Here is a 16,870-nt window from a genome sequence, read left to right on the forward strand (position 1 = left end):
TCCGACCCTTAATCTATGAATCTATGAATCTATGAAATCTGTTTCCAGGTTATTACATATTTTTGCTTCTTGCTTACACTAAACTTTGAACCTCTCATTTTTAAGGATATGTGCATTTTTCCTGATTTATCCACAATTTTAAGTGTCACTTTGCTACAATTTAGGAATTTGAAAGCTTGTGGCTATGCCATTTGTAACTTAACTAATCTGCCTTGGCCTTGCAAAATTAATTCTGGTCTCACAAAATGGAATTTTCCTTGCATGATGCATTTTAATTTAAGAAATGTATTGCTTTCTGAATCTTGATAGACCAAGCAAAATGTGGCTGACCTGTGGTTGAATGAAGTGCAACTCTAAAGAAAGGTTTGTACTACAAAGCTTGGATCTAAATTTGAACTACTTTAGCATTCAGGCCATCTCTACTGAAAAAAGGAATTCACTTTTTCAGAGGAGACATGCCCTGGGGTCTCTGTGTGTGCATGAGTCTCAATGAGAGAAAGGGAGAGTTGACAGGAAAATCCAAGAAGGAAACTGAATATCACCATATCACATGTGCCCAATATTGATTTTGTATTTTACATATTCTTATTCATTTTTTAAAAATGTTTACCTAACATGTAAAATGAGTAACTCCAAGCTAACATAATTATGTGGTATTACTCTGTCATTTTTAGTTTCCCAACATTCAATTTGCATTTACACAGTGATATGTTTGAATGTATAGTTTAAGTGCACAGTTTTGAAAAACTCTAGAGTGTGTCTACATGTGCATTTATGCTGGTTTAAATTTACTGTGCAGTAAGTTAACATGAACTAAGCGGGAATAGGCTGGCATCTACACATTTAGGCATTAAAGTACATTAACGTTGTGTGTGGACTGACTTGGGACTAAATTTCCTCCCAAATCAGTCCACAGACACAGTGTGCCAGTAGGCAACTACATGGGCATTACTATGCAGTAATTAATCAGGCATAAATCTGATACCCGCATGATGTAAGTATCAAATTTATGCTCAAGCTGATGTAAATTGTCACATTTACAGACATGCTTGTGTAGACACACACCTGCACTGCACAGTAATTTTGCTTACTGCACAGTAAATGTGCATGTGTAGACATGCCCCTAGAAACCACTTGATCATACACTTTATGTTAATGTAGATACGTAAACACTGTGAGCAATAAATCAATTTAATTAAATACAAAAGCCTGTTTTTATTCCGTTAAACACAATGTATGATAGAATCAATGAAAATAGAATGGAGCCACAACCTCTGTTACCAAAGGAAGTTCCTATCCAGAGTAAGCGTGTAGATATTCTTAAAGATATAGAAAGTATAATAGCTGTTATCTGAAGTGCACTTTTTCACTCCTAATTCAAGATGCTTTGTAAACAGCTACTCGAGATATAGTTGAACTGACAAAAAACAGCACTCCTAACACTGTGTGTGTAAAAAGGTGTTGCTATCTTCCTAGTGTTCAGCTCAGCAAAAATGTTATTAAAGATTTCCAATCCTGTGTACTGCATGGCTCTGGCTAACAGAATACTGAATATTTTACCATAAATAACTGGTTTAAACCAGAGTGGTTACTGGGTATTTTCATCTGATGGCTGTGTAGTGAAAAAGATTCTTAGCGTATTGATTTCTACATTGCAAAATCCACAGCTATAATTAGCACACTTGTTGGCAGGCCTGAAAGTAAGGCAAAGGGCTAAACTAACAGTGTCAGCAAGACACATTATAGTAGACAATTCAGTGGAGGCTGCTTTGTGTTCAGCACTTGTGAAAATGTGCCCATTAACATAGGGGCCTAATGATGGCTTTGGAACCTTCATTTGATTACTGCTTTTGAAAATACTGGTCCAGTTAAACAAATATGAAGAATTCTTGAGAGAGAATGATAGAGAACCTAGCAGAATTGATGCAGCTTATATCTCTTTCTACACACCCCGTTAATCTATACCCAAAGCAAACTTAGATTCCTTTACAGTTCCTCAGACTTGCAACACCTGGACAATAGGTATATTATCCCCACCCCTACGTACTCATTATGTCTGGGTTTGTCCTGAAATCTGCAAGTTATATCCGTGTAACAAGGTTTGAACTTACTCTTGATGGTCTTGCTCAGGAATATGTCGAATAACTTCATAAACTGTACTATTTATGTCTTGCCTTGGGATAAAGTCAGAGTCAGAAACAGGTTGATTTGAAACCTAAAAGTAACAAATAACATTCCTGCTATGAAAACAGGTGTAAAGATCTACTTTAGAGAATGAACTAGAACCTTAATTTTTGGTTATTTGATTATTGTTAAAAACACATACCCTGGAACAACCAGTGGCGTCTGGAAAAGCAACAAATTCATAGATTCCAAAATCATCCAGAGCATTTTCATGCCCTAAAATTAAAACAAGCAAGCAAACAAAAAAAAATGGATCAGGAAGTACTGTATCACTTGAGCTGGGATGAATACATACTGCCTCCTGAATGGTGTTGGTTGTAGCCATGTTGGTCTAAGGACATAGGCAGACAAGGTTCTTTGGGTAAACATGATATCTTTTATTAGACCAACTAAAAAGTTGGAAAAAAGGGTTCTTTGCAAGCTCTTGGCCACAAACACCCTTCTTCAGTCATAGGGGAGAGTCTGCTGATGTTTTGTGTGGAAAACTGGGTGGAATAGAAGCCATGCAGGTCTGTGAAAATGCTAATGTATGGCTGTGAGGATCAGAGGGAATGGGAGACACCAAGGAAGCTAAAATATACAACCAACCCTTCGATACCACCAAATTTTCACTGAGGAGAATACCCATGATTACCACCTTGTAAATCTCAACAGGGCTTTCACCAAACAAAAATGCTCCGAGAGAGATAGATCGCACTTTTGAAAGAGCCACCCAGATACCATGTGAAGAACTGCTGCAGTACAAAAAGAAAATCTCTGTGAAGGTTGGTAGAGGGCCAATGTGTTGCCTATCTTCAAGAAAGGAAGGAAGGAAGATCTAGGTAACTACAGGCCAATCAGTTTGACTTCAATCCCTGGAAAAGGCTTGGAAAAAAATTATCAAAGAATCCATCAACAACAGGCTAATGGAAGGTGACATTCTGAGAGATGGCCAACATGGCTTCATTATGGATAGGTCTTGCTTGACCAACCTCATTTCCTTCTCTGACCAGGTGACACATCATCTGGACAAGGGAGAAGAGGTTGATGTCATATACTTGGATTTCAGAAAAGCCTTTGACTTGGTCTCCCATGATGTCCTCATGGTAAAATTGGGAAACTGCGGCCTTGACAACCTTACAGTCTGATGGCTGGCGAACTGGCTTCATGGTCGGACCCAGAGAGTGATAGTTGGTGGAATAGAGACAACATGGTGCATGGAGACCAGTGGCATCACCCATGGCTCAGTACTCGTACCAGCACTTTTTAATATATTCATACAGGATCTGGATTCAGGTGTGAAAAGTGGACTGGCTAAGTTCTCAAATGATACCAAGTTACAGGGAAGTGTGGTCATGCTAGAGAATAGGCTGGGGATTCAGGCCAACCAAGACAGGCTCACAAGATGGGCAGATCAAAACCTGATGACATTCAACACTGAAAAATGCAAGGTGCTCCACCTCAGGAGAAAGAACCCATATCATACCTGTAGTCTCGGCAGTGATACATTCACTAGCACAACCAAAAGAGGCTTGGGGGTCATGATTGATCACAGGATGAACATGAGCCACCAATGCATTGCTGCAGCTGGCAAAACAAATAGAACTCTGGCTTGCATCTACCAGTGCATCTTAGGCAAGACCCAAGAAGTCATCCTCCTGCTTTGCTCAGCCTTGGTGAGTCCACAGCTGGAGTACTACATCCAATTCTGGGCTCCACACTTTAGAAAGGATGTGGAGAAGCTTGAGAGAGTCCAGAGGAGAACCATGTGCATGAACCATGTCAAGAGATCAGGCCTTAATGAGAATAGGCTGAGAGACATGGGACTCTTCAGCCTGGAGAAGAGAAGAGAAAGCTCAGAGGGTACTTGGTGGCATAATATATAAGGGGTGTGCATCAGGAACTAGGAGAACATTTGTTCACCAGGGCACCCCAAGGGAAGACAAGGCCTAATGGTCACAAATTGCTGAAAGACTGTTTTAGATTGTACATAAGGAAAAACTTCTCTATTGTTCGATTCTCCAGAGTCTGGAATAGACTCCCCCTAAAAGTGATGCAAGCAAGTACTCTGGATACATTCAAGAAATGCCTGGATGCTCGCCTTGCTGGGATCATCTGACCTTTAAACAAGCACTGAACCTTGTTAACCTCACCACCAGAAGCAAAATTCCTATGGCCCAAAGCACACCAAATGGACCCAGACCATGCTGGGACAAGAAATGTAAAACCTGCCAACACATCTCCCCCACTTCCACAATAACCACATTCCACAAAAGAACCATCACCATTCCTGGATCTTATACCTGAACCTCCAGAAATGTAATATATCTCTTACAGTGCACTAAATGCCCTGATGGAAAATATGTAGGAGAAACCAAACAACAACTGCGTACCAGAATTAATGCACACTGAAAATCTATCAAAGGCAGAAATACTCAATTATTTGTGGGTGCACATTTCTCACAAGAAAACCACTCTTTTTCCAATCTCTGAGCTGTAATCCTCAAAGGGAATTTACAAGCCCCCTTTCTTAGATGAGCCTATGAACTTCACTTCATAAATCTACTTGGAAGAAAAAATCATGGACTAAGTATATATGTAGTGGAGCACCATTGGGGTGGTCACCACTTTAAGGGCTTGTGCAGGCTACAGAGGAGCCTGCAGTGGGGAGTGGCAGAGAGATACTCCTCCCTTGGAAGGATTTTAAGGTGGGGAAAGGTGTGTGGCAGCACACCTTTGGGTGCTTGCCACTTTAAGGGCTTGAGCAGGCTGCTGGGCAGCCTGCAGGTGACTGCAGAGCAAATCGGGTGGTCACATGACAGCCAGGAGATCACCTGGTTGGAGTAGGGCTGAGCAACTGCAGTATAAGAGCAGGGTCTGAGAAGCAGAGCTAGTAATTGCTGTTGGGATGCTGCTGAGGTAACATTGCCTGGCTAGAGAACTGCTGCTCCCAGGAACATTTGGGAGATCAGGGTAGGAGCTATGGGGATGCAGGAGGTTTCTAGGGACCCAGGGGGGAGTCCCAAGCCCTGAGGAAATGACTATGGACCTGAGGAAGAGCTAGGCCAGTCTAGGAAAGGGGCTTAGAGAGTATGGCTTACTGAGGGGCCAGGCAAGCCCCTGATTAGAACTGGCTGTGACTAAGGCCAGGGGGTCAGATGAGCCCAGTGGAATAAATGGCTGCCAGATATAAGATCTTTGGGGCTCTAGGTAAGCCTGGCATGAGATGAATATTTTATGGTGGGGCCCAGGAGGGACCCCTGCTGAATAGGAAGGTCAGCTCCTGCTAGACTGATCTCATAAAACCTTGACTGGTCAATGTAGTGGGGCTAAGGCTGACATGCCGAAGGGCAAGTAAGCCCAGTGAGGGGCAGGCCAGGGATGCGGAGAACTACTGGGACTCTGACTGGCCCAGAGGCAGGGTCAGGGTATTGAGGAGGCCGAAGGTCCCTCTTTGGGGTGGGGGGGAGAGGTATCCACTGCCAAGAAAGGATAGGAGGTCAGCCAGCATGCAGGGTGGTATGAAGGAGGCTGAAGCTCAGCCTCTAGATGGGAGGTATCCTGCAAGGGGCCTGTGAGTCATGGGTCCAGCAGATGAGAAACAGATTATGAGGTGGAGGCCCAGGCGTGAGCAGCTAAGGAAGAATATCAGGAAGCCCAGTGAGGGGAAGAAAGACCAAGGCAGCTAGACCTGCAGTTGGTTCTGGGAAATGACCTAAAACTACACTTTGCTGGGGAGGATGGTGTGGTGGGGCTGCCTGTGGCAAGGCAGTCCCCAGGAAATGCCACATCAGTACCTCCCTAGTAAATGGTGAGTATGGGACACTGGAAAGCCTCAGTCCCCACTGCTTTATGGGTGACCCTATGGATGGGAAAGGCTGGGGAGCACACCCTAACAGGAAAACAACATGGAGGCCAGGAAGGTCCAAGGCCCGAAGTCTGAGAGTGAGGCCTAGGTGAGAATGCAGGGGCCAGAAGGGCCTGAGGCCCAAGGCCTAAGTGAGAGTGAGGCTTAGTGGGAGGCCTGAGTAGGGGCAAGGTCCAGGTATGTCAACAGATGCCTGAGGCCTGAGTGGGCTATAGGCCCAGAGTTGGGTCCAGGCATGTTGACAGACACCTGAGGCCCATGGGGCATAAGGCCCCACAGCCCCAGTAAGGGGGTGTGAGTTGAGGCCCCAATGAGGCGGGGCATGTGGCCATGATAAGGCTCCAGACAGCTGAGGCCAAGTTTGGACCAGAGGCCAAGCACAGCCCAGCAATGGGGCCAGGGGAGTAATTTTGGATGCCATTTGTGATGCATGGGACATGGTAAAGGGAAGGTCGCAGCTGTGTATTGTGCCATTGGCATTAAGTGGGCAGCCTCCTGCATTTTTCCATCTGTTTTGTTCCATACATTAAAGTGTGGCAGGAAGGGCCAGGTGGACTGCCCTAGACAGGTGGGCAGGCTGATACTGACCCCTGGGAGGGCCCCCTGTGGCAATAGACATTGGATTTATGGCACATTATAACCTGCCTGCCAAATGATAACCCCAGGTAATCTGGCTGCATTTTACTAGCTACACTCTAGTAGCTCACCAGTTCAACATTTCCCTCCTTTCCCCCTCCAACTACCTGTTTCATACCTATTGTCTCCCATTCCCTCTGATTCTCTGCCATGCATTTGCATTTTCACAGACTTGCATTTTGGCTTCTGTTCCACCCGGAAGAACTCACAAACACCAGCAGACTCTCCCTATTCCTGGAAAGGGTGTTTGTGCCCAAAAGCTTGCAAAGAACAATTTTTCCAACTATTTAGTTGGTCTAATAATATATATCACATTTACCCAAAGAACCTTGTCTGCCCCCTGCCTCCTGAGGTATTCCATTCTCCAGATATTTATATCATCTCTAAGATATCTCCCCTCTACAGTGATTCAATTCTTATCCCCTTAGCACTGTGTAGTGCTCTAGCCCAATTCTTCTGAGTGTGTCTGAAATAGAAGGGGTGTTCTTAATCTGGATGGGCTAGCCAGATTTAGGTAATTTAGATTTAAAAACAGCAGAGACAAAACAACTTGGGTTCTCATTTGAGGTAACAGTTTGGCAGGGGAGTCTAAGGTTGGGCTCAAGCTACTAACTTGAATTAAAAGCCAGGTTGTCCCATCTGCTGTTATTTTCACCTAAATTGGTTATCTTGAGTGAGGTAATCCAAGTTAAAAATGCATGCTCTTTTCCTCCCTCCCTTACTTATTGCAGTACAGACATAACCTCAATTACTGTGGATGGAGTTGGACTTTGTGGTCAAATTTTGTTTTTTAGCGTTACCTGAAAATGTCTGTGTTTTTCGGTAATCTGCATCAGGGCTAGAAAATATAAATAAACCTTTTAGTTTGCAAAGAAAAGAAATATAGTCTGAAAAAATTACACTTTTTTGTTAGAAAAGACACAAATAAGAATGATTTATCTTATTACCTGCTCTGTAACTTCTTTTGTATGACTGAAAAGAAGAGAAAATGATAAATCAACATTTATGTTATAATGCCCAGGAAGAACATCTGTAATGTGATTTAAGCTTAACCTACCTTTGTATGGCTGATATCTTTTCCATAAGAATAAAAGTGTCATAGACAGGATCAAAAACAATGAAATTCCAGTTATTACTGCTAGAGACGACAAAGACTTCCCTTTCTGAGCAAGCTTCTCAAGTCCTATGTCAAAGAAAATAAAAAAAGAATTGTAGCCTTTGTGATTAGTGTTCCATTATATATACATTATATATGTAGTCCTTGGACTTACGACACAAATGGTTCCTGAAAACCACGTCTTAAGTTGAAACATTATAACTTGGAACCAATTTTCTCATAAGAAACAATGTTATAAATGTGGGATTGGTTCCCAAACCAAGGCCCGATACCTTATTTTCACCAAAAATACCCCATAATTTTGTCCTCAATCAATTTATAGATGAGTAATATAGCTACATTAACATATTTATATTGTAAATAGGAATCATATTGATTTGGAAGGACTTCTTTGAGGTGACTTTGCTGGACTTTTTCAAAGGCTCTTGGTTGGACTTTTTGAAGGAGTCTTGGCTGCAGGTTTTTCTGGAGTCTTGTCTGTTTTCTTAAAGAAAGTGTCCAAAGAAGTCTGGACAGATGTTTTCCAGCGAGATGAGCGATGCAGCAAACTTGTTCGCTGGTGTGGTGTTGCATCGGATCAAGCATTGTAAAGTTGAAACTGACGTCATAAAGTTGAAACAGGGTCTCAATTTATAAACATTGTTAGTGCGAAAAGTTGTAATGTTGAAATGTAGCTTGAAATGTTGTAAGTCAAGGACTGCCTGTACTATGCTATTGTGTCTTCGCTGAAAAAATATCTTCACACATGATTTATGGCTAGAGAATCTTGCTCATGCATGACTCTGGGATTATTATAAACTATGTAATGCATTATTATTCAGAGAGAGACCTGAAATAGAAGTCTGATAATGTTTACATTTGAGAAAACACTCCAAAATATGTTTAGTCCCCTTAAATGAGTGGAGGACACTAAAAACATTAGGGCAAACAGTACCAGATGCGAAAAACAGTTCATCTTCCACATTTACATTGGTATAATTTATACTAATTTTGTACACTGTACAGAGCAAAGAGATGACCAATTAGTTTACAGGAGGCACTGTTATAACCACTAGATGGCAGACAGCAGGTTTGCTTTCAGCACGTCTACCCAGGGATAGCTCTAGATACACAGCACGGACACCAGTGTAGTTTTACTCTTAAATTTTCCGGAAGTAATGCTACATTTGACTCAAGTAGGTTACACTGATGTAGGGCTGTATACTGTCTGCCCACTCTTTGGTTATGCTGATAGAAAGGCAGGCTACATCAGTGTAAAAGTGATGTATGCCCTGCCACAATTGAATTTAGCTGCCTAGCACCACTGAGAATGGACATACCTTATATATAAAGATGCAGGGATATTGCACCACAGAGAGAACAGATGATTTGACCAAGATTACACAGAAAATGAATATCAGAGTTGGAATTAGAAACCTTAGTTTCCCCTTGGTTCAAATGCTGTACTTTAACTACAAAAACGTTTTCCAATGTACATTGCTGACAATCCGTTTTCTTGGCTACACTCCCTTGGAGAGAGAGTGCAATTAAAATGAACATAAAGTTGTTTGACTGCGTTTGGTAATTGTTTTCATCATAGTCTGTAGAACATAATACTAGGAGACAATGGCACACTACTGAGCATTATGTCTGCAAGTCAAAACTGGAATTTGACAACTAGTGGTTGCATTTACACATCACCGTACGGTAACATTTGGAACTACTAAAGTACAGCATAGGATGGGTACTGCAACGTGTGCGCGGTTAGATCTTGCCATTAGGTCTCAGTAGTGACATGCTATACTCATGGAGCATGCTGCTACAGCAACATAGCTGGTGATCATGTGCAGACACATGCGATCACTACATTGCTGTAGTGCACTGTATGGCAAAGTAGTGCATCACTATGTCACTGTAGGGCTATGTGTAGATGTGTCCATTGGGAAGCTTCTCCCTCAAACATACTGGTCAAATTCCAGCCTCCATATAGCTGCCTTGTCTTCCTGTGTCCTGGCCAGCAGAGCTAGATAGGCATACAGTTATGAGCCCATTGCAGTTTCTGAGACTGAGAATGTCCACTGTGATGTGCGTTTCCAGAGAAGTCAAGAACGACTTCTGAACAGCTCAAACCATTTTGCTCTGGGGTTTCTAACCCCAGTGCTGGCTAGACCAACTCTTACCATTGCTCATGGCAGAAGCTTGCCCTTGTAGTTTCATTAGTCTTCACATGTGAGGGGTAATTTTAAGAGCTACCTACAATCAAAACTTTAGAGTAAAACAGTATTTTGAGTACTGTGGACAAACCATGAAATAAGAAGATAGTAATTTAAAGATGTTCCAGGTCAAGTGAATGAACACGTTTTCATATTTAAAAAGTGAGTATTCAAGCAAACAGCAGATAAAAATTTTTATTATACTCAGGGTCCCTCTACATGTGTGGTTAAGGGCACAATGGTATCTAATGAGTGATCCACACAACTGCACCTCCTGTCATGCCACACATGCATGGAAGGAGGCGCCATTGTGGGGTCACTTAGTAGATCCCATTACACCTTATTGCTGATGCAGAGGGAGCCCAATCATGATCCAGGGCTCCCCCTACACCAACTCCTATGGTTGCAAGCCTCACAGCTGATGGGGCTTTCATCGGGGCAGCATTCCCTGCACTTGTTCTGCTGTGAGCCCCACAGCTGATGTGGGCTGTGGGGCTCACACCAAGATCCGCACTAGGAATGCTGCCCCCACCATGAACCTTGTGAACTGTAGGGCTCCCAGTGGGGGCTACAGGGAAAATACTGCCCCTGCTGTGAGTTGTGGGGCTTGCAGTGGGGGCATACTGCCACCACACTATGAGCCACCTGAGGTGCAGGGCTCACAGACGGGGTAGTGATTTCCCCACTGCCACCTCTGTGAGTCCCACACTTCACGAGGCTTTCAGTAGCAGCAGTGTTCTCCCCTCTGCAAGTCCCACAGCTGAAGAGGCTCACAGTGGGGGCAGTGCCATGAATGGTGCCATCACTGTGAGCCTTGTTAGCTGTGGGCTTGGCACCAGGTGGTGTTACCTGTGGCTAGGAGCCCCTCAGTTGATGGGGCTCTCTGCCACAAGGGAGCACCTGCCCACATGTTCAATTAATGAAGTGATTGGAACAGGCTACAAAGTTATTACACATTTTTGTGGAATGACTTTGTAGCTTATCATTTGTTCGATCACAGCATTAATTGGATGAAAGTGTGGCTGGGTCACAACTGAAGTGTAACATGTGGAGGGGGTCTTATCTGAACCAGCTTCAGTGGGCTAATGAGTTTTTCTATGTAGTTTGATTTATAGATGCCAGGTTGGAGAGAGAGCATTGTTATAAAACATCTTACATTTTTTCAGCACATACTTTGTTTATTTTCTCAAAAAGATCTGAGTTGCAGAAGTTGCACTTGCCCATTAAAAGCCTGGTGCCTAGTAGGTGGAATATGATCTATGTGAATTTGAGTTCCTAAATCTGATCCCATTCCACCATGCTCAAGTCCCTGAAAAATGTTAACATGCCTACTCTTAGCCTTCTCATAACATGACATTATCTTCCCCTCAAGTCACATGAAACAATGAGCAGAAGGAGGATCCACCCATGTTTTGGGTTGCCTGCTTTTCAGGGACTTGAGTAGGGTAGGACAGGATAACACTTAGGTGCTTAAGTCCAGTGATGCACCTAAAAGGTGGAATCAGATCTGACGCTTAGACTCCAAACAGGAAAGACATGAATATCCTTATTTCAGACACAGTATTTAAACCAAAACCATCAAGGAGAATTTATGTTTGTCATTTATGTTTCTCTGGTTTTGTGTCAGTAGAAGTGTGCAGGTTTCACAGTTTAGTTTTCCAGTATAAAATGTAAGTGTTTTCTCAATTAGGATTTATTGTTGCATTTGGAAGGACTGATAGTAAGTCTTGGTACAGATCTCAAGGGAGATCACTGGTTGCCATCTGCCTCCCAGCATGCAGGGACTGCACATCTGCCACTGTATTCCTTTATGGAGTCCTCCTGCTTAGTACTAGAAAGACAGTTCCATTAGCTGGTGCCTTGACCCTTCTCTTCCTTTCTTGATAACTGCACTGATTGTGTCACCAGAGAATGAAGGAAGAGAACAGCCTTTGGGTTTTCTAGAGTGAAAGGATTAAAATCCTACCTCACCATGTCTGTCTAATGTAAGAAAATTCTTACAGAGCCTGTCCTGTAATTTTCCTTAAAGTGGAATCATTGCACTTCATACTCCAGTTAAATGCCTATTATCATAATATCAAGACTATCAACAAGAGCTGTATGCTATCACCACCACAGCACTGTGAAGACCACAAGTGCTAGAGTGGGATAGTGGCCATTAGATGAGCGTATATGCTACATTTCCTAGATATAGTGGAAGTTATGGCTTAATTCCCTTGCCTGTGTGTCAGTGCTTGCATTTCAGTGTATTTGCATACACATTTGCTTGAACACTGTCCTTCACAAGCAAACCACATGGAAATGAAATTGTTCATCCCAGTGGTGTACCAAGGCTCTCCGGAGCCTCACAGGCCCCACCCCACACAGACAGCCGTCTGCCCTCTCCCCCCGACCCTCTGCAGCCATCCGCAGCTCAGTCTTTCTCCCCTCAGTTACATGTAGGGAGCTGCTGCTTGGCTGTCCTGAGCAGCCCCACAGATGCAAAGGGTCAGGCTGGGCTGGGCCTGGTGGGGAGTGCTGCCAGCATGCCATGTCTCTGTGGGCAGGCAACGATAGCCCTGGGAGGGGTAGCTCAGCTGCAGGGTGGCCAACATGAATTTGTAGCCCACAAAGCCCTCCCAGTGCCATGGCCCGCAAAGGCACAGTGTGGCACAGTGCTCCTGGCATGGCTGGCCTGGCCTCAACGACCCCCCTGGCCCCCTTCCAGGTAGGTCATGACTCTCGGCCTGGCTCAGCCCCTTCTCCCCCAGACACAGCATCACCTGGCCTGCAGGCAGGGTGCAGCTCTTCAGGCAAGACCCCAGCCCTGGTCCCCCTCCCCCAGCCCCCTTGGTGGAGGAGAGGCCCTGCTTTCAGCTCCCAGGGAAGCGAGCATGAAAGACACAGTTTTAAACTCAGCACCGAAAATGGGCACTGAGTTTAAACTCCAGCTTTCACTTCCTTGCTGGTGAGGATCCTGGGCCCAGAATTGGAATGGGCCCCTGGGCATGTGTGCCCAGTTTGCCCGTGCATTAACCCACCTATGGCCTGGCTGCCTGGCTGGTGCTCCCCCCAGTCCTGTGCCCAGGGGCCATGGCCCCTCCTTGGTATGCCACTGGTTCATTCCCTCCCAGTAGCTAATCAGGTTCCCTGCACATTTGGGACAGGCCTCTGCAAAGACGTGCTACTAACTAGCAGTATTCTTGATGTGTCTCTTTTCCCAGTTCATGCATGAAAGGCTCATTTACTAGGCACCAGGACAAATAATATTTGTCTCTCAGAGTCTGTCCTTAGTTAAATAAATAAAATGAAATACCTCATCAAGTGCAAATACAAAAACCAAAATGTGTATCCATGGTTTCACAGAGCAGGAAATGTGTTGGATTGATTACACTGAGTCAGATTATATCCATATGCCAGAACTTGTAAAGTGCCATGGTTTCATTTAGAGCGTTGCTAATAATTACAGTAAGAGAACACAGTTCCCAGACTAAAAGGTGCCAGTTAGAAAAGAAGGAAATGCCTTCTTGGGGGAAGAGAAACCAGTGTAGATTAGAAACTGGTACAGCCCCATTCCCAGTATAACTGCTCAGATATTACAAACAGAAATTCATGCATGTATCTGTTAGAGGTCTGTTCTGCTGCTTTTTTTCAGCTGACAATATTTATGATTCTAATAATGTGTTGTCTTTGTCATTACTAGGTACTGAACCAAAATCTCCAAATCTAAGAGAATGAATTCTAGTTCTTCAAACATATTTGATGCTTAACTCAGTGAAATCCATATGGGTTGGGGAGCCATTTGACTGGGAATTACTTATGTGGCTCTAGGCCTAAATCCTCTACCTGACACCCATTGTGCAGTCATGTCCTGTGTGAGATCAGGCACAGAGATGAACGTATGGTGTACTCTTTGAGCAATGGGCTGCATAGACTGTTGACTTACAGTTTATTAGGGGAAATGGTCTCAAATTCCAATTTTATAAGTATTAGAGCTACCAGATGTGATATTTACAACACTTCATCTGTTAAACAAAGAAGATTCAGTCTTTCAATCAATAATCAGAAAGAATACCACATGATTTAAGTAATCAATGTCATATCACAAATACCAAATAACGAAGGGAATTGTTGTCAAACACCACCAAGCTGAAATTGCCTCCTGAGCTATGTTTCAAGTTTGCTTAAATCTTGAATGAATTTGCAATATTAGAATGGGCTAATTATTTTTGAATAATGTGTTCAAAATTCATTTTGAGGCTCTGGCATTTGTATTATGACTGCAGTTTCTTTCTACCTAGTACATGTCTGGGAGTTCATTAGCTTATTACAGGCTGAAAGGAGCATTGTCCAGTAGATTGGTCATTAGGCGCTAAGAGAGCTATATTTTTAATTCCAAACTCTGCCACCCATCTGCTCTGTAGCTATGGCAGGGAGTGGTGATTTACAGATCCCTGATGGACTGGGCTGTTGATCAGATTTTCACATAAACTGTAGAGCTACATAGCTCCCTAGCATGTTGGTTCCGCTTTTCTTCATTTTGCATCTAGCACTGAGTCACTCTACAGCAAGAATGTTTCCACAAGACTTAAGACAACATGAAAAAATATTGTATCCATATAATTATGTATCAAAGAGGGTGGAAAAAGAACCCGCCATACACTGCAAAGTTAAACAATTAAAAGCTAGAAAATGCCAGATTTATAGTGACCTGTGAAAGTGTAATTCATTTCCCTGTGCTGTGAATGAAGCAGAGGTCCTCCGGGTGAGAAACATATGTGAACATGCAGTTAAAGACTTTAAAAATGCATTGTATTTATTGTGAAAGAGATGGAGATGGGGTATGAGAAAGGGATGCTCAGCATCCTGAACTTAACACGCTGTAGAGCAGCTCTGGCAGTGGTGAAATGAAGACACTACAGCATTTCCAGAGCAGCATTAAGCTCCGTATTGGTGGGGGTTGGGTGTGGAGCAGTATTTCTGGCCCCAGACAGAGGCACAGTGACGATGGCAGGGGGCAGCAGGCTGAACTCTCTCCAGGCAGGAGATAGCCGGAGACTGCAGTCAAGCAGCTTGCCCAGCCAGAGCAGCAGGGTGCTCAGAAGAGCACGATCCAACAGCCCAGACAATCAGCAGAAGCTGAGCCAGGGGCCAACACTTGCAGCTGACCAGAGACAGCAGAATTAATTTCAGGTCTGAGTGACCCTGGGTGGAGGTGGACCAAACCAAAGATCTGAGGACCCAGCCAGAACACACCCCACAGACAGTATTAGTGGACCCAGGGGTAAGGGAAGAACCCATGGTCTACACCCTGCTCCAGGCCCCAAGCTCTGTAATAGAACAGGGGCTACAGAAGGCTTCAGAGTTCACAACTGGACCTTTGGAATAAGGACCAGGGGGTAATAAAGCCGACAGGACTTCCAAAGGGACTTTACACAACAAGCCTGGGGGCAGTGAAATATGCGATTATCAAAGCATCTCAGATTGGGAGAAGTTTATGATTTGTGCCAGCATGGTAAGACAGCACTGGCTATCCCCCATGGCATATTCATTGATTTGGAGCCATCAGGCCCAGGACTGGACTTTAAGGCCTGAGCTATTTAACTGGCAACCGCTGAGGCTCAGCATGGAACAAGGCCATAGTGGAATTAGGACCAGCTGAGAAGATGGCTGTTACTACAGTGACTATAAAGAACATGTGTTGCTAGAGTCATCAGAGACTCCTGACATTATCCATCTCTGTTGGAGTCCAGATGTAGTTAGAGTCCAGGGTGAGGTAAAGGGGAGCTTTGGAGCCCCATGAAGAGAACAGGGTGAGGAGTCTGGAAGGTCGCCTATGGGGAACTGCCTCCCATAAATTACATCAGTCATGTCAGGTGAGAAGCATAATATCACATAGACAGATGGAGCGACCAGGTCTAGGCTCCATCCTATCGCCACTGGTAGGGCATAGACCCCTGGATAGGGGTCTCAAACCATACAATACCTACAGCCAGCACATTTATCATTAATTATAATTATTCAATGTATTATTAATAATTATATTGTTGTTTATTGTATTATTTGTGTGCACATGCTCATGAGCACTGTGACCTATTCAGGACCAACTTCCTCCAGTACACTTGTCATGTCTACTGGAAGGCTATGTCTATAATGAGATAGATCCTTCCCATTCTTTCTAAGTTTTAGGGCATGAGTACACAAACAAGCCATGGAAAAGTAAAAAAAAGGGTTGTCAATTTCTGATGGAGACAGGGGGATATAAAACAGATACCTTGCGATCCTGTGTTCCCTGAGAATAGATAGCACCACAAAAAATTGATTTTTGGAGGCAGCTGATCATCCCAAGATGCTAGGAGGGGACACAGGGGATGGGGGTGGGGGGAAGAAATGGATGGGGGATGAGCAATGTTACTGGCCATCTGTGTATTCTTTTTGTGGCTTTGGTTCATTGTGCTCATGTGTTTGTGTTGCAAGGCAGTGTCAGAGGATCTGTGCATTGGTACTGGGGGTAAAAGATGACTTTGGTCCCCCATCCCCGAAGAGTAGAGAGGCTAATACTAGAAGGGAAAGTGTTAGCAGCTTAAGGCAGGAAGATGTTTGCAAAAACTCAGAATGCAGCTGTGTAAGCAAAGAGTCAGTGCTGAGAAGTTAGTTAGAGTAGGAAGAGATAGCCTGAGCCACAGAAAAAAATGGGTCTTATCAGAGAGTCCAGAGAGGGACTGAGAGTAGGGGCTGAAGAGCAGGGCCCAGCCAAAGGTCATGAAGACATGGAAAGCCAGGGACTCTCAGGCTGGAAGGTGTGTGAGTCAGAGTCAATATCTTGTGGTTCAGGAGTGGCCAGGAAAGAGTGAGACCAGATGGGTCCAGAGGCTCAGAGTGGAGCCAAGAGAGAAAGAGGGAGATCTGATGAAA

The 16,870-nt window shown here is 44.0% G+C and overlaps 1 protein-coding gene and 1 long non-coding RNA gene across 2 annotated transcripts in view; both read right to left on the minus strand.

The window, feature by feature from the left end:
* Window positions 1–2,012, minus strand: part of LOC109291498 — a 20,908-nt gene extending 18,896 nt beyond the window's left edge. The window contains exon 1 of the long non-coding RNA XR_002095867.1: window positions 2,003–2,012. This is a non-coding gene — a long non-coding RNA (uncharacterized LOC109291498). The remainder of the gene's footprint in view (window positions 1–2,002) is intronic.
* Window positions 2,013–2,107: 95 nt separating this feature from the next.
* The window catches only part of HEPACAM2 (HEPACAM family member 2), a 33,292-nt gene continuing 18,529 nt past the window's right edge, over window positions 2,108–16,870 (minus strand). Inside the window, exons 5-9 of the mRNA XM_019507974.1 lie at window positions 7,725–7,850; window positions 7,615–7,639; window positions 7,468–7,505; window positions 2,327–2,400; window positions 2,108–2,215 (exon numbers count right to left, since the gene is read on the minus strand). Of these exons, the coding sequence (XP_019363519.1) occupies window positions 2,108–2,215; window positions 2,327–2,400; window positions 7,468–7,505; window positions 7,615–7,639; window positions 7,725–7,850 (371 nt within the window). The remainder of the gene's footprint in view (window positions 2,216–2,326; window positions 2,401–7,467; window positions 7,506–7,614; window positions 7,640–7,724; window positions 7,851–16,870) is intronic.

This window comes from Gavialis gangeticus, unplaced genomic scaffold, assembly GCF_001723915.1.
Source record: "Gavialis gangeticus isolate Ggan-Ray unplaced genomic scaffold, GavGan_comp1, whole genome shotgun sequence".
NCBI lineage: Eukaryota > Metazoa > Chordata > Crocodylia > Gavialidae > Gavialis > Gavialis gangeticus.